The sequence below is a fragment of the Tiliqua scincoides genome, chromosome 1 (assembly GCF_035046505.1).
Source record: "Tiliqua scincoides isolate rTilSci1 chromosome 1, rTilSci1.hap2, whole genome shotgun sequence".
NCBI lineage: Eukaryota > Metazoa > Chordata > Lepidosauria > Squamata > Scincidae > Tiliqua > Tiliqua scincoides.
The window spans coordinates 211,943,252-211,962,322 of record NC_089821.1 but is presented as its reverse complement, the minus strand read 5'-3'; the positions used below and the strand labels follow the sequence as shown (position 1 = coordinate 211,962,322).

General features: G+C 39.9%; 1 protein-coding gene across 8 annotated transcripts in view; it reads right to left on the bottom strand.

Annotated features, from left to right (window-relative positions):
- UTRN (utrophin) overlaps window positions 1–19,071 on the bottom strand; it is a 416,792-nt gene that overhangs the window by 339,544 nt on the left and 58,177 nt on the right. For all 8 annotated transcript variants that reach the window (XM_066615317.1, XM_066615308.1, XM_066615334.1 and 5 more), the window contains 4 exons: window positions 14,621–14,682; window positions 7,290–7,382; window positions 5,218–5,295; window positions 939–1,031 (listed from right to left, as the gene is read on the bottom strand). In XM_066615317.1, the coding sequence (XP_066471414.1) occupies window positions 939–1,031; window positions 5,218–5,295; window positions 7,290–7,382; window positions 14,621–14,682 (326 nt within the window). The remainder of the gene's footprint in view (window positions 1–938; window positions 1,032–5,217; window positions 5,296–7,289; window positions 7,383–14,620; window positions 14,683–19,071) is intronic.

Genomic DNA, 19,071 nt, shown 5'->3' with positions numbered 1-19,071 from the left:
ATCTCATTTCATTATCAATCTTCACATGGTAAATTCCTTTAGTCTGCCCTTCTCCTCCCTCCCCCCCCTGCAGAAGTACACTGATGACACTAACCGTAATGATTATACTTCCACTGGACCAGGCTCAGATTGTGAACCAATACTGCACCAGTGCCATGTTCAGTCCCTACATCATATTTACTGGCTGCCTGGCTAGCTCAGAAGCCTCTACAATCGCCAGGGGATGCTATAAAGTTTAGTAAATGTTTTAATACTACTAGTGTATCAGAGCTGAACATCTTTACCACACTAGCTATGCTTAGGAAACCTCCTGCTACAATAACAGCATAATAAATGACAACATGAGCCAATAAAGTACTGCAAAATTTTAAATTCTCTTCATTTAAAACTAAAAATGATATGCCTAGTAACTAAGCTAAGGATGCAATCTTAACCAACTTTTCAGCACTGAGGTAAGGGCAATGCAGGTCCAAGGTAAGGGAACAAACATTCCCTTAATTTGAGGAGGTCTCCATGACTGCCACCCAACTGCAGGATGTAGCACATGCCCCACTGGCACCGCTATACCAGCGCTGAAAAGTTGGTTAGGATTTGGGCCTAAGTTGCTCTGAAATTTTGAACAAACAATATAGCATGGAGTTTAAGAAGCCAGAGAAATTTCAGACTAGCTTCCTAAGGCTGAGAAGCTGTGGTAGGACTAAACACACAGTAAAGACAAACAAATTCCTCAGTTGTTACTACTACTTCTGGCATTTCTTTGTTTAACAGATATCACACTGTAGTTCAGGTTGCACTCAAAGATTCCAGAGTTTCCACTGGTCAGTCTGGTAGCATGGAAGTGCATCATGCAGCTCATTGGGATGCAGACAAAGAAACACTGCAAATGTGTTCTACTGCACATCATATAATTCATGTGCCAGGAGTATATGTTTCCTCACCTGCCAGTGCAAAATTATGCTCCATAACAATCCAAGAGTCAGTTTATGATTTCCATCAACAATGTCAGTCCCCCCTATGTTCACCAGCTCCACCTGTAAAGTTAAATATCATTGTTCAATTATTTCAACTGATAGCATCCCTTCTTACCCAAATAATCAGAGCACTTCAAATTTGCAAGAAATAGTATTAACCGTGTGACTTAATTTAAATCTGCCCCCTTAAAACAATGGATGAACAAAAAGGTTTCCAATAATCATACAATTCTATGATGTCAGAAAATATTCTGCATACACTACAGAATTTGAAATTTCCACATCACAGCCACCAGTCCAGGGATTCATAAATATGGTTGCATGGTCAAAATATTTTGTTCTGGTACCCAAAAGAGAAAGCCCCCTGAATAACTTATTTTTAAAAGATCAGCAGGCAATATGGGAGAGCACCTCTTTTAAAACAGCTGATCAAGAAAGAACATACACACACACACACTCATTCATACATACTCACAGACACACACACACACACACACACACACTCTCTCTCCACCAGCTGCTTCTTACTGTAAAATTCCCTCCAACTAGGCAGAGGATACAAAAGAAATGTAGGTACTTTGCTTCCTACACAGTCAGTCTCTCTTGTTGCTAGAAACAATGGATGGCTACCAAGCCCAGCCACAATATGTGGATCCTGTTCTTGCTTTATAAAATGTAAAGTATTTCATAAAACATGGAGGCCAGGAGGCAAAACACTACTATTGATACACACAAAAGATTTGCCTGAACCCCAGGGGATTTTTCACTTTAAAATAAAAAAAAAGAAGCAGCAGCAGCTTTTCTCTCCCATCTGCCATATTCCAAAAAACTTTTGATACTCCCTTTCATTTTATAAGTGGTTTCCCACATTGTGGTAAAATGAGGCAATATATTCTTGATAAGTTCGTTACAGATTCATCTGAAAGTATTTTATTAATGTATTTTCTCCCTTTGTCAATATTTATAAGAAGGTTCTGTTTAGCGATAGCTGACAAAATGAGCGTTGGAAACTGAGAGGAGAGTTGGATAAGAACTGATAAAAAGAGAGCCCAATCCCATGCCAAGGCTGTGCCGGTAGTTTGCACACTGCCCCAGCAAAGGGTAACTTAAATCATAAGGCACTTCACCACTGTTGGGAGTACGTAGAATTGTGGATAGGCCAACACCACTTAGTGCTGGGCCTTTGCACCGGCAGGAAGTAGAAGAGGAGTGCCGGCCAGTGAGTGTCCCTGCTGGGTGGCATGAAAGCTTTTCAGGGTTGGGGGAAGGTGGAGGGAAAGCAGCGAGGGGACAAAACTGGACGGAGGGAGAGAGGATCGCCTAAGGCGGCCTGGACCTCCCACCCAAGCCTAACCCCTGGGCCTGGGCCCTGCCCAAGCCATGGAGCCCAACATGGATTTCCTTGGTTCTGCGCCATCTAAGTAGCTGGTGCAGATCCGAGTAGACCCATTGAGGCTGCCGGGGCACGGGAACCAATGTTCCCTTTCCCTGAAGAGACCTCCAGCTGCTGTTCTGGCCCTGCAGGATACAGCGTTGGCCATTTTGGCACTGCTGTACCACACTGCACCAGGGCAACATAACATTGGGCTGCTCGATGGAACAATTCATAAGTTAAAAAAGGTTAAGATAGTCAACTGCAACAGTATAACTAAATCATATTAAATGACAATGATCAGTAATCCTGATTCTGAGATAAATCTAATGGATTTCTAATTCTAATGAATTATCTAATGGATAATCTAAAGAGAGATTCTAATGGATCCTAAGATACAAGACCAGCTGGATATCATGTATGCGGCAAAGGGAGTGAGAGGGACCTGTTGTTTGATAAACAGACTCTTGAGAAAATGGTCCACTGACCTTTGTAAACAGATTTACCAAAAATCGTCTTGTGTGAGTTCCAATGTATTGGACAAATACTGCGCAATGGCTGCCGTTTTGGTAAGGGAAACCCAGATTCAGATCCAGGTTCAGTTAAAAAGGAACAGATTAACTCCCATGCTTGTTTTGCAGATATATTTAATATAAGCACATTACCAAAAAATGCTATAGAAATGAATAGTAAGAAATGGAACTTCTGTAAGATGTATGATAAGTGATCACAACCCTTCAAACCACAATGGAAGCCACACCTGGAGTATTGTGTCCAGTTCTGGTCGCCGCATCTCAAAAAAGACATAGTGGAAATGGAAAAGGTGCAAAAAAGAGCAACTAAGATGATTACGGGGCTGGGGCACCTTCCTTACGAGGAAAGGCTACAGCACTTGGGCCTCTTCAGCCTAGAAAAGAGGCACCTGAAGGGGGACATGATTGAGACATACAAAATTATGCAGGGGATGGACAGAGTGGATAGAGAGATGCTCTTTACACTCTCACATAACACCAGAACCAGGGGACATCCACTAAAATTGAGTGTTGGGAGAGTTAGGACAGACAAAAGAAAATATTTCTTTACTCAGCATGTGGTTGGTCTGTGGAACTCCTTGCCACAGGATGTGGTGATGGTGTCTGGCCTGGACGCCTTTAAAAGGGGACTGGACAAGTTTCTGGAGGAAAAATCCATTACGGGTTACAAGCCATGATGTGCATGTACAACCTCCTCATTTTAGAAATGGGCTATGTCAGAATGCCAGATGCAGGGGAGGGCACCAGAATGAGGTCTCTTGTTATCTGGTGTGCTCCTTGGGGCATTTGGTGGGCTGCTGTGAGATACAGGAAGCTGGACTAGATGAGCCTATGGCCTGATCCAGTGGGGCTGTTCTTATGTTCTTAATGTTTTTAGAGTTATTGATATTAACTGGGCAGTGGACTGCAGGTGTCAGATTACTTTTTAATTCAACCAAATGTTTGTTTATTAAGTGGATTATTTTCTTTACACCGGTACACTGAAGTCACAATCGTATGCATCATGTTCAAATTGTATTAAAAGGAATAATACAATTACCAACTATGGCTGAGCTAAAGAAGGGATTCTTGTGAAAACTTACAAATTACACAAATACAGCCCTCCTTTCAGTGATTACAGTGAGTGCGAGTGCAAGCAGAGGCAAGAGCATTTATTCCTATAAAAAAACTTTGTGAGTCCATCACCTAACCAAATCCAAATAGCTACATGGCACTTAATGTTCCAAAAATGAAATGTATGTTTGCTTTTAAATGGTGCCAGATCAAGGGATGAATAGGTAAGTGAACAGCTCTGGGAAAAGATAAGCAGTGCTGTTTTGGACCTGGTGAAAACATTCCCATGACAAAAATGTTTTCATAGAAACGTTTTATGCAGCCTTCTTCATAAAACCATTTCCAGAGAACCCACTGTAACCATGCTTTATAGCCTTTAATTCTGAGAGACAGGGAAGTATCTCATTCATGAAGCTTCCGCCTGCTTTCCATCATAATAAAATTCATACTGCCGAGTCTCCGGTATAAATTATCTGCTGGATCTGCACAATCTTTAACTGACTGAGCCTCCTGGCTCATTTCCAGGTTTCCAGAAAGTATGACCATGTTGATAAAATTTATGTTCTTTTACTATTTTCTAAAAGTCAAAGTAGTTTTGGAAAGCAGTGATCATTTCCCCTCAGCAAAGCTAAAAACATTGTATGTGTGTACAGTTTAAAAGGAGACAACACTCCTAATTGTGCAACCAACATTTCAGCCTCTCAAAACTCAAATCTTTATAGGTTTGGGTCAGCTGGACAGAGGATTGAGGTAAAGACTGCAAAAGAGAGCACAATTCTCTCTCTCTCTCTCTCTCGATCAGCCTATCAAAATAAGTTTACATTTCATTCAACTATCATTATCATGCCTTAAGAAACATGAGAGAAAGAAATACAAGTTAATTTTATAAGGTAATTATAAATGAAGGAACATAAGTTCTCAACAGCAAAAAATAACCAACTATTGAAACTAAGATGGTGTGAAGAATCTTATACACTCCTACATAACTTTCCAGCATTGATGCAGCCATGGCGATGGCACTTGCACTGTATTCTGCAGTAGGCAAGCAGTCACAGAGACCTCCTCAAGATAAGGGAAGATTTGTTCCCTTACCTGAGGGGCTGCATTGCAGCTGCATAGGTGCCAGAAGGTTGGATAGGACTGGGGCATTATTCAATCCACCTTGCCCCCAGGGGTTTCAAATAGGCAGGTAAGGAATCTAATAGGTAGGTAAGTCATTCTGTGTTACATTCATATCTAGTATCAGGGCTGTGAACATCTAAGGAAAACAATTATCTTAAAAGCTTACATTCTTCTGCTGTAAAACTTGAAGAGCTTTGTTGACATTGTTCAGGGCATGGACTCTGGTTGATCCACGTTCTTTTGGCTTTGAAAAGGAAACAAGCAACATAATTTTCAGTTATAGAAGAACTGAGATGAAAAATTTTGCTTTCATAAATAATCATCACTTTCAGAAGGATGGAGTCAAAATGCTGCAGTTTCTAAATACTATTCTGAATCTTGCTAACTGCATATCCATCTGTTTTACCCAAGTAGGATGTGCAATTCTATGCAAAACACGTTCTACTACAGTAACATTTTTTAAGCAAGGCATGAAATATCCATGCAAGTGACTCCTATTCTCAGAGGGAGCTTGCATCCACAGAGTGCCCTTCCCTGATCAGAAACATTACTCTGAACGATACCCACAAACATCTGAACCAGACACTCACTCTGTCACAACAGTATTTTAAGTCCCACTGATCTAGGCAACGGTGAGAATTCAAAAAGACCCACTTCAATCACTCTCAGTGAGGGGTTCTGACCTTTTTTTTCTTAGATCAGTACAACTTGATACCATATTAGCAATTGTTTTGGAAACCTCCCTCAGTTGAAAAAGCACATATGGCACAAAGGTTGCTATTTGACAGAAATAATTCTGAAGACCTGTACAGAGCTAATTATATGTCCTTTTTTTTTTTTTAAAACCTGGCCACGAAATATCTAACACAGCCTTACTTTTATAATATCGCTAGTGCTGCCATTTTTCCTTTATATTTACATTCATTTTGGTATGATTCACTTCTACACATTCAAGAAACAGGAGTGATTCCCCCTACACACAAAACACACACACACGGTTGCCCTCAGAGGCTTCCAAATGCTTTATAAGGCATAAAAATGACAATTCTGGTTTTATGAAAGAACAGAAGTCACTTTTTTTTTTTACTGTAAAGCTCAATCTGAGCCCAGCAGACAGACATGCATAGCCTCTGCTGGACTCAGAGAACCCTCTGGAGGCAAGAGAAGCAGAGCTCCCCCCCTCTGGGGGGGACATTCCCTAGTATCTGCAATTTCAGTCAACAGTGGGGGAGTTCTGGAATAGAACCCCACGGATACCGGGGCACGCCTGCATGCTGAAATTGTACAAAAACTAATCAACAGGATAGATTATACATTTTAATTAAGCTGATCAGCTAGTACAAATTATTGTGTTTGTACCAATTATTGAGCAAACAGCAGACACTCTCATCCTAATAGTATTTAGTTTTATAATTCAGTTCACTACTGATTACTAATGCAGCATATATTGTTTTAAACTCCCTAAAATTGTATAAATGCAAAATATTACTTTTAGTTTCCTTTATGATAACCTGGGCCACCTCTTTTTTTTCATTCATTCATTCTTTGAAGATCCGTTGCTTCACCTCTTAATTTAAGTATTAATGTCGGAAGACAGACATGCCACGATAACCCAATAGGGTACATATGCAGGAATTTCAAGATTCACTTGTCTCTTAAATTAATGGGTTGAATTCAGTTGTTCAAGAGGAAAGGCACTTTTACTCATGCAAGAAGACACACAATTTCTGCTGACTCTGTTCTCCATTGGCAGCATCTCACTCCTGGGGATACCCCCCACCTGTCAGGATCAGGTAGGAAGAAGGCACTGGGGGCTGGACCACAGAGGAGAGGGCAGAACCACCACCTCTGTCTGGATCCAAGTGTCAAAAAAATCTGAGTTAGGGAATGATCCTGCAATTCATTTCTTCCACTAAAAAACTGCTGTGAAAGTGAGAGGAAAAATATAAAACTTGTTCAATAAGGCAGACTGAATGAGACATTGCTGCAATCATATAGTTTTTACTGCAAGTAGATTAGAAATACTTTTAAAAAATTAATCTGAGATTTATCAGATTCTAAGAATTCTTTTAACTCTATAAGCATGTTGAAGCCCTAAAGGCCTTTGAATAAACAAGTTCATTTAACAACTATATCATGCAGTATCCTATAAAAGCATAAGCAGTCTAACTATTGCTGTGGTTACAACACTTACAGGTTATCCTTCCCAACATGAAGGAAATTAAATGTTTTACTTACCAGTGTATTCCCTGTGAGCCCTTCCAGAAGGTCCAAGAGCTTTCTCCCATCCCGGAAATCTGTGAACATATCCTTTATTGGAGGTTTTCCACACTGTAAAAGGGAAGCGTTTTAAGATAATTGTAGAATGCTCTAGTGATGAGGAACAGACACCTTACTTTGTAATCCCTTTTTCCTAATTCTACACTGAAAACGTTTCCCACAAATGTAAACTGGATCAGCATACAGATTTTATTTCACAATGATTTGCTTTCTTGACACCCAACATTTTAGATTTTTTTTTATAAGAAGCCCCAACACAGTGCTTCATTGCAGAGTACAGGTGCAGCCTATTTATCCACGGATTTTTTATCTGCAGATTTGTCTCAAATGAGGTGGGGGAACCAAAAGTCACACACACCTTTGCCTCCTTTGCCCTGCACTGGCATCTGGCTCCATTTCCAGGCAGCCCAAAACACTGCAAAAAGGCTCTGCCTCGCCCAGGCAGGGAAATAGCCCTGGAGCCCTGGAAGAGGTTCCCCTTGCAAAGGAACAGTAACACTCCTGGAGCCCCTGAGCCAGCAAAGAGGCTGAAGAGGGGAAGGGGGGGCCGAAAATCTCTGTAGCCAGAACACATGCAGCAAGGTAGAGCGCTCTCTCTCTCTCTCTCTCTCTCACTCACACACACACACACACACAGAGGGGCAGGTGTGGTAGCAACAGAGAGGACTGCTTTAAAAAACCCAGGGAGTGTTTGCCAAATCCCCCCCCCCATTGAGATGGTGCAGGCAATCACAGACACAAGCAAGCCTTCCCACCAAGTAAAGCATGAGATATAGCCTACAATCCTCTCCACACTTTCCTGGGAGTAAGCCCCATTGACTGGAATGGGACTTACTTCTGAGTAGAAACACATAGGGCTGGACTCTTAAAAGATCAGCATCCCAACTGTGAAAGAAGCCAGGCAGCTGGCAATGGGAGGGCTGAGTACGGAGGGGAGGGAATTGATAACAGCTGTCTTAGTTTCCTTCCATACGGAAGTGTCAGGCTGCAGTGTATTTGCGTAACCCTATGGAATTTAGCACAATGCGTTTTTTTTAATCACACCGAGTCATGGAACGGAACTAACGAGAATAAATAGGCTCCACCTGAATTCCACTCATTGATTAGTACTAAAGGAAAGTCGTTCAGACTTATTGACATTTGTGTTACAAATTGGCACTAGCACACATAGTGCAAGAGTAACCCTAGTTGTGTATTTGAAACTAGAGAAGTCTGTGAGCCAGGTTCAAGCCAGGTTGTACAGTTCAAGGAGAACTGTACAAGTTTCTCCTTATGTTCCCAAGAAGTCCCGCCAAGTCAACTTGGTGTTCTGAGTAGGGCCTGAACATGAGCCAATTTCTCCAGAATGACCAACCTCCAGAACATACCCAGAATGCCTGATCAACTTTTAAGATACTTGGGGGGGGGGGGGAGAGAACCTATGTAAGTCAAAAACAAAGCCATTTGGCACTACAATTAACCATATGATTAATTTGGGAGCAGGGTGGAATCAGGGGTGACAGCGGTAAAATTACTTTTTCCCCTCCCCATTTTTCCTTATGGCTTTTTTAGTTCCTATGCCGGCTTTGACATCAGCATAGTGTTTGTTGATGATTAGGCAACATCATTTGTTGCCTAAACACGTTGTTTGCTGATGTTTAGGCAACAAACTTAACATTAAAGAAACTAAGATCATGGCATCTGGTCCCATCACCTTATGGCAAATAGAAGGGGAAGAAATGGACAGAGTTTATCTTCTTGGGCTCAAAGGTCACTGCAGACAGAGACTGCAGCATGAAATTAAAAGATTTTTGCAGATTGCTTCTTGAAAGGAAAACTATGGTAAGTCTAGACAACTTAATGAAAAGCCAAGACACCTTGTCAACAAAGGTCCACATAGCCAAAGTTATGGTTTTCCCAGTAGTAATATATGGATGTGAAAGATGGACCATAAGGATGGCTGAGCACCAAAGAATAGATGCTTTTGAATTATGGTTTTGGAGAAGACGCTTGTGAGTCCCCCTGGACTACAAGGAGATCAAAGTCAATCCTACAAGAAATCAACCCTGACTGTTCACTGGAAGGACAGATACTGAAGCTGAAGCTTAAATACTTTGGTCATCTCATGAGAAGGGAGGACTCTCTAGAAAAGACCCTGAGGGCACAATCCTAACCAGGTCTACTCAGAAGTAAGCTCTACTTTGTTCAATGGGGCTTACTCTCAGGAAAGTGTGGTTAGGATTGCAACCTGATGCTGGGAAAAATTGAAGGCAAAAGAAGGGGATGGTAGAGGATAAGATGGTTAGATAGTGTCATGGAGGCAATGAACATGAATTTGGGCACACTCCGGTAGTGGTAGACAGGGAGGCCTGGTGTGCTGAAGTCCTTGATCACAAAGAGACAGACACGACTTAGGGACTGAACATCAACACTCTAGTTGTTATTGTGCCAGTAGCTGAGGGCATACACCATATCCTATGTTGCTCACACTGATGTTTCAGAAGTACAGGATTGCACTGTTAGAGAACTATTTTGTATATTTAGAAAACTATTTCATCTTGAATAATGTGCATCATGCACTTTAGTATTCGTGTCAAGAGTTTCCATATCATGTGCCTAAGACATGGGAATTAGATGTGGGAAACCATTTACAAAGCAGAAAGGTCAAAATGCAGGGTAAAAACAGTTTCAGTAAATGAAATTCAGTATATTTGCCAGCATCTAAATTTAGACTACCATCTTGTTTCAGAAATATATTCATGTAGTAAAGAGAACTTTTGTTTTTCTATTTGTATTTCCGTTATGCAAGGATGAAACAAAATACATGCTGTTCTGTCGTGAATATTTACTTTACTGCTTATGCTTCTAGTCCATTTACTTGTTTCAAAATGCTTTTTACAGTATTACTATAGGAAAATTTCCACAAGTAAAACAGATTGTTTCTAAAAATGAAGGTAAACAGCACCAACTATATTTGTAACAAACACAACAAGTAAAAAGAATAAATTTTAAGATTAATTCCTAAAATACAGTGCAATGCTTTAAAAAAAATTAAGACTGCAACTGTAAGCATCTTTTTTTGGATGCTATTTCCACTGGAATTAAACAAAACTTCTGAAGATTGGGATACAAGCTGGTCTAGTCTGATCATTATTAAGATGCATAAAATGATTATTAGGGGCCTGTCAAAGTATGTGGTGTTTCCCATGAGAGAGTAAAAAAATAGTACACAAAAAAACTCAGCTGGCACAAATCACATTCTGTTAAAGAGCCCACACCATGCATTAGTCCAGTCCACAAATGGTTAATTTGAATATAAAGGTAAATATTTAAGGGACCTAGAAACACAAAATAGACAAAACTGCAGAAAATTAAACTCTGATACACATTAAGTAATTTTAATGTTTAAAGAACATATGTAGAGCAGAACTGGTACCAAGGCTTGATCAGGTATCAAGTTGGCAATACAGCTGGGGAGGAGGGACGAGAAGAATTAATAAGAACTCAGAGTATCCTCACACAGTGGTCAAGGGATGTGCCCTTTTCACAGAATTTTGTATTCTGACACGCAGGAGATTTACCTTTGGCCTTGAATAAGGGCAACCAAAATTATTAAAGTATTGGAGCAACTTGCTTTCAAGGAAAAAGCTAAAAGGGTTAGTTAACACCTACTAGCTGGGCAAAGAGGCACCTTATATTTAGCAATGGGAGTTCAAGGGTCTTGGTTCACCCCAGAATAGTGCTTTTTCCATTAGCTATTTCTTGGTATTTGTCCTGCAACGTTATAGATCAGGGGTTTCAAACATAAGGCCCGGGGGCCCGATGCGGCCACAGAAGCTTTTTATCTGGCCCTTAGGCTCACAGCTGCTGAGCAATGCTGAGGTGTTACTGCTGAAAGGGCAGGCCACTTGAAAATTGGGCTCTCCCATATCTTGAAAGATTATCAAGATCTGTGTATTTTCTGTCATTTGCAACTAATAAGTTCCTAAGTGAGAAAAAGTGGTGCATATTTTTGATTATGACCAGTTTAATGACATCACTTCTTGCCTAATGACATCACTTCCAGCCCTCAGAAGGCATCATGAATGCTATTCGTCCCTCTGTATGAAACGAGTTTGACACCCCTGTTATAGATGGTAGGCCCTTTTGGGACAGGAAGCCGTTTATTTAGCTACATAAACTATTTTAGTGAATGTTTTTGCTGCAAATAAGTATAATATTAATTGGGGGATTTAAATTTTAAAATTACAACAATCAAGGGAGAACATGATAGAGGTTTACACTGTTATGCATGTTGTGTAGAAAGCGTAGTCTGGCTCTCATACATACAGAGCACTCAGTAAAATTGATAGGAACTTAGATTAAGGGCAGACAAAAGACAGTACTTCACACAAAGCATTTTAAGATTATGGGATTCACCGCCACATATGTGATGGTGGCTACATGGCTTTAAAGGGATATTAGACAAACGGAGGGTCAGTTTATCAATGTATCAGTGTATCTAGCTAATACAAACTCCAGGCCAGCTCCAGCAGTCACCCTCTCAACTTCTGTTGTAGCTGCTTTCTTTCTCCTCCCACCCAAGCAGCACTCCACAACCATAAACCATAAGCTTGATTTTTTTTAAGAACAAAAGCTAGGACTTTCCAGGATTCTAACAGAAGTATCAAATTGTTAAGTACCAAATGTGGCTACATGTTGGTTGCTTCTGAATGGGGAACCAAGATATGGAAATCTGCTTGAAGTGTCTTTAATCTAGGCTCATGAATAGAAAAGTTGCCACAGATGCTATGATTCTTTGTAAAACTTTCCATACATCACATTTGCTATTACTGTTACATCTGTAGAAAAATGCCAGTGTTCTGTGTCAGATATTTGCATCTGAATTACAAAGGGCTATAGTTTGAGCATAAACTAAGCTATTCAATTGCTACTGTTTATGACCATATATTGAGAGTCACACCTTTCCACTACGTTCTTTGAACTCCTAAGTTTCCTATCTTTGAATACCCAAGCAACAAATAAGACTAGACCTGATTATTTTAACAATAGCTTCAAATGTAATTTCCAGCTTCAAAAGACATCACAAGTGATCTGCCCTGTTTCTAAAAGATCCATTGTGCTGAAACTTCAGGAAGGAGATATCCTTTCACTGGGCTATGACCCAACTACTTCAAAGGGATTTTTATCTCATAGAAATTGGAGAAAGTCTGAATAGTGACATCTCAGCCACCTAGATACAAACAGATTTAAAAGTCTTGACAATTAATAGTAACAATTTGCAGCCTTTCAAAAAAACCAACTAACCCCTAATTTTTTTCTCTACCATTTACACTAATAAGATTTTGAATGCTATTTTATTTTTCATTTCATATAACATTTTCAGACACAGCTTCCTGCAACATCCATATAGCTACAACTGATTTTGCCCTTATCAACTTTCAAAGCATTAAGTAACACTTTTGGAACATGCCAAGTCTCAGATCTAATAGCAGAGCAAAATATACCAAGGTGGGAAGCCATGAATAAAAACAGATATGTATTAATTAACTGTTTGAAATACCCAGGTCTTGTAACGTCCCCTCCGTTAGTGGCCAAGACAAGCTGTAAACTGATAGACAAGTAATAGCATCCAAAATCTTACTAATGGAAAAACAGTGAGCATAAGGAGATGCTATTTTGACTGGTCTTGGCTACCACATTAAACTGAGTTATTAAGGAAAGAGATCAGCTACACACACATTTGATGTAGCATTAATACAGCTATGGCCCAGTGAAGATCAAATTATGGTTTGCGGATCTACATTCCACCTTCAGAATCAACATACTTTGCCTTCTGCACTGAAATAATGCTAACTTCTGAGATTTATTGCTGCTAGATTAACAGTTGCAAATACAGTAGTATACCGGAACTTTAGCAGTGCAAAGTACCAGACTGACAGTAAAAACTACAGTACTTTAAAATTAAATTTCCTTTTTACAAAAAGTTTTATATGAAACTGCAGTGGAATTAAAGTGCCAAAGCAATTCTCTACTTAACTGCTAATATAAAGAGGTAACAGTACCAAAGAGCACAAAACCTTTTAAGATCCACACCCAATTGTTTAACCTGAAGTGCAAGCCACTTGTGAAGCAACTTCACTGTTATCATTAGGTCTATAAAACTGCTATAAATAATGATGTTCTCAATTTTCCTGCACTTTATGTTTTACATAAAAATATTGCATAAATCTATTTTATTTTAATGTATACATTCAAAAAGGAGTGTAATGAATGCACAGTTAACATTCAAAAGTGATTATAACATCCAGTGCCTAAACGATAGTACTTTAACAAAATGCTCATATTTTCACAGTCATAACTTCATAGCTCTTAACAAAAGCAGCATAAATCCACCCTTTGTCTCACTTCTGGAGATTTCTCTACCATCAGAGTCCTAATGATCCCAGTACTAACTTCTGGGTATTAAATTTTATGCCACCAGAATTGTATTTAACTAAAGATAGTTTCTCATCTAAAATCCTATTTCCTTATGTCTGGCAAAACATTACGAAGTGCTGTCCCTATGCATAATCCTCTGTCTAGTCATTTTATCATGTGTATGAAGCTATTCAATTTTGTATTACTTCAACTAAAATACTGTTTCCATCAGTGCAAGTAGGTTAGCCATATTATTGCATCTAAGCTGCAACAACTCCAATTGCATTGTATGGATCATTTAGTAGACTTCCTCTACAGCTTAATTTTAGGAGGTTCTATAGTGGATTAGAAGCTGAATAAAAAGATTTAAAGTAGACTTCAGACACAGATGACCAACTCTCAACCCTCATAAAACCTACTGCAATTTCAGCAGGGTCAGGTTTCTGCACTTTTTTAAAGGCTCTAATGTCGGAGGATCACAGCTACTCGTTCCTGTGTTTTTGAGCAGTGCTAGCCAAACTCGCCACCGCTGGGCAACAGAAAAGTGGTCCCCATTCAGGCTGCATCTTTCCGTTCTGCTCAGGTGCCACATGTAGTCCTCCATGATTGGAGGACAGGGACTCTATGGGCAGTTGTGTCTGCTGCCCAGCATCCCAGAAGGTCATGTGACAGGACATCTGGGCAGACATGACTGCCCAGAGCGTCCCTACCCCCAGATGATGGATAACTACAAATGGTGCCTGGGTGGAATGGTAAGGCCTGCTCACTGGGCAGAGAGGTTTGTCAGAACCCCAGATCTAGCCCCCGGGCCAGGTTTCAAGCAGCCCCCTTTTAGAGAATCATCTGAATGCAGTCACTTTCCCAAGATATCTGTTTTAAGTCCTCCATACCTTAGAAAAGCGAGCATTTATCCATTTTGTGAAGGTTTTCTTTTGTACATCGTTGTGCTCATCTAGAAAGGAATAGAATACAAGAAGTTAAAACATACCTCTCAGACTTACTGACATTTCCTTAGTGCATTAATTTACCCTACTATAACTCTTTCAGTCAACAAGGACACTGAAGGTCACCTAAAAAGTTACATACATAAATAAAACCAATAGACATAGTATAAAATGAATTATGTCAATAAAAGAATAAATCAAACAAAATCAGACCACTCGTATACCCAGCAACAGCTATCAGTGCCACAGCTCAAAAGGCTGACCTAAAGAACCAGGTCTTCACCAACCAAAAGATTTGTGGTTGGACAAGTTGGACCTCCCGAAAGGACATTTCTGAGTCACAGCACCACAATTTTTTTAAAATTACACTTAATGAATTACATAAAAAGGTTTAGTATCTTATGTCCGCCCTTTTCACCTCTAAGATGGAGGGGGGGTGAGTCAGTCAATGATGAGTGTATACGGTTGGCACATGTGGTATAATGTGACCCTTCAAGTATTTTGGCCCCAGACTGCTTAGGGGCATTATCACCAGTACCCTTAAAATTGAGCCAAGAAACAATTTTCAGTTAGCATGCTGTAGGAATAACATTAATTACAGCGTTATATTCTTTGTTCGGAGAGTTAAGCTGTGGCAAGTTGCATTAATTGAAGCTTCTAAACCCTCTTCAAGGGCAATAAGTATATTCAGAGGGCCAACTGGATGTTAACCTGGAATGAATGGTTGTGATCAGGACTGCCTTCTGTAGGAAATAATGCAGCTGATACACCAACCTAAGACAAAAATAACCGAACTAAAAAAATTAACATTTTCAAAAATCCGCTGCTCAATTTACATAAAATTGGATTAAAGATCTTTCAGTCAATCAAATAAAGTGCAGCACTCCTGAGTGCTCCTTTGAAGTTGCATCAAAGTAAAACCATTGAAACCAAAACAACAACCAATGTTCCCCCCCCCCTTGACTTTTATTCGCATATATAAAATTTATAATTTCAAAAGAGCAGGGTTTGAAACTAAAGAACAATAGTTTTTAAACTCACAAACAGGCTTGGTCAAGGCTTTGAAGCAGGTGCAGCTGTGAAGACAGGGCACACACCAGAAGCTGCATGGAGACAGCACAAGCCACTCCACAACTTAGAAAATACCAATCCCTTGCTGTGTCAACAGAAAAGAACAGCTTGATTGCCCTAGATAAAATTGAAAGTCTGAAAACTCCTGGGGGAAGGACGGAAGGAGAGGATGAAGGAAATAGTCAGTGTGACCAAGGATCATCAGACACAGGGAGAACAGAGACACTGTAAGGCATAGGGGAGCATGGATACTTTATGAGAAAAAGTGGGCCCTGAATGATGTAGACCAGGGGCGTCAAACATAAGGCCCGGGGGCCAGATGTGACCTACGGAAGCGTTTTATCCAGCCCTAGGCTCTTAGCTGCTGAGCAGTGCTAAGGAGTTACTACTGAAAGGGCAGCCAACATGAAAATGGGGCTCTCCCGTACCTTGAAATATGATCAAGATTTGCGCATTTTCTCTTCTGTCATTTGCAGCTAATGAGTTCCTAAGTGAGAAAAGGTGCTTATTTTTTTTGTTATGACCTGTTTAATGACATCACTTCCTGCCTAATGATATCACTTCCTGCTCTCAGCAGTAATGATGAATGCTATTCAGCCCTCTGTATGAAATGAGTTTGACACTCCTGATATAGACCAATGTTTCTCAAACTGTGAGTCAGGACACACTAGGTGGGTCACGAGCCAATTTCAGGTGGGTCCCCATTCATTTCAATATTTTATTTTTAATTTATTAGTCTTGATGCTACCATGGTGCGTGACTGCATTTGGGGAAATGTGGCAGACCTGTACCTTTGACAGGCCACTACGTATATGCTTTTAACAATGACAGTCCATGGGACTTACTCCTGGGTAAGTGTTGGTAGAATTGCAGCCTAGGATTACGTAACACCAGAACCAGGGGACATCCACTAAAATTGAGTGTTGGGAGAGTTAGAACAGACAAAAGAAAATATTTATTTACTCAGCGTGTGGTTGGTCTGTGGAACTCCTTGTCACAGGATGTGGTGATGGCATCTGGCCTGACGCCTTTAAAAGGGGATTGGACAAGTTTCTGCAGGAAAAATCCATTACGGGTTACAAGCCATGATGTGTATGTGCAACCTCCTAATTTTAGAAATGGGCTATGTCAGAATGCCAGATGCAAGGGAGGGCACCAGGGTGAGGTCTCTTGTTATCTGGTGTGCTCCTGGGGCATTTGCTGGGCCGCTGTGAGATACAGGAAGCTGGACTAGATGAGCCTATGGCCTGATCCAGTGTTCTTATGATTGTTGAAAAAATTTTCCTGCTTGATAATGTCACTTCTGGTCATGAAATAACTTCCGGAGGGTCCTGACAGATTTGTATTCTAAAAACTGGGTCCTGGTGCTAAACGTTTGAGAACCACTGGTGTAGACAACGACAACAGAACAACAAGACATAGTCACCTTTTACTACTACCAAATAGGAAAGGAGGGACAGGACAATTATAGCTGTCCTGGACAAGTTTGGACAAGACCCCCCTACACTTGCCATCTACTCTCTTTAAAAATCAAAGAGAAAACCATATGGTCTAATCTTATAATTTAAATATGATCAATGCAACTAGAAATTAAGACCAAACAAACATTCTTATGTCAGTACCCTTCTGCTCTATAATGCTTTGGCCCAATAGACACCCAAAAGTCATACTTTTGCACACAAGCAAGTCTTTGGAATTACAATGGCTCCCCAACTTATGGGTGGCTGCACTGATGCATTTGCACAGTTACAGTACATCCTTCACTGGTGCTTTTGTACAGGCATGACAGCCCTGGGCCACCAAGAACTGGATATTTTGACTTAAAGTGAAACATACTTAAATATTGAATTTTAATGAATCACATTTAAATGTGTTAATCAGGACTTAATTTTTCTCCAATCATAGATGGAGACCCTTCCATGGTTTTTTCCAACCACAGGTGACCATGCTGCCCAAATTACATAGTTAGGGTTAGCCTGGAATTACCTCCATGACATTATCTGAAATAGGTTTGCAAGTCACCACTTAGAGGCAAATCTTAATTAGTATTAATCATAGTTTGCCAGAGTCAAATATCACAGCAAACAAAAGAAAAAGCAAGCAATTGAGAAGCAGATCACTGCATTAAAGAAATAGCACAAGGACACAGTGCATTTCCGACTGACAAACCAGGATTCTGTGATGCAGGCAATGATACATCTGATTTGAGCCATTATCTCCATGTTAAATGAGGATATTTTCATACTTGGAGTCACTCTGTATCACCTTCTATTGAAAACAAACACTGGGGGGAAATGCTATGTTGCAATTTCTCCTTCACTTCAAAAAGTTCAAATTGTCATTTCTCTCAAACACCGACTTCTTCAATTTTAAACAGATTTTCCCCTATCACTAGAAAGGATATGGTAGAGTAGCATTCCTTGGAGAAGATTTTACTGGGAACATTTCAGAGGTTAAACTGTTTTTGTTATCACTCCTTACAGCCAGTCACAAAGGTCAATGTTGTTTTAAAACTAGTTCTTTACACTCTTAAATTGTTTTTTCCTTTAACTGAAGAAAATGAAAATTTTACACAAAGGAATTTAGCAACAGAAGAAAGAACTAGCCTGTGGGTTTTCAATTAAGACAGGAATGTAACTGAATGTGGCAGAATTACAAACCTGCATTTGTTTGCCTCGGAGGAACATGGGAGGGGAAATTACACTACTGTGTATCCCTCAAATTCCTTCACACTTTCTTCCAGTTAAAGCACAAGAACTTAACATCAACCTTTATATCTCCTCTATTTCAAGAACTTCATGAAGTGGCTATCATTAAAATAAAATACAAATATTAAGAAAATCAAAAACCATAACATAATCAAAACTGAATTAAATAAAAAGCAGCAGCAATTCCTCAAAAAGTCATCAACAGTATTTAAAAAAAAAAACCTGAAAACTAATCAATAAACATTATACAACTCTGAATTTACAACACTGCCTTAGCCAGCCACCTAAAAAACAGGCAGGAAGCAAGGCATATGTCTCTAGGCAGGGAGTTCCAGAGTTGGTGCCATGACTCATATTTCTGATGGGAGTGGATACTTGGGGCAGGGTCTTCAAAAGAAAATCTTAGCATACACATAGACTCAATATGCAATATCTTTTCTCCTACCACATATTCCATATTGGAAACTTACTGTGCTTAAAGATATAAAGTAATAGAGTGTTAGCATTGGAAGAGATCTCATCAAGTCCAGCTTTTGCTTGAGAACCAAAGTCTAGCTCAGACTGCAACCCTCACATTGTGCCAGCCTAGAGTGTTGCAAACATTCTATAAATCGCATT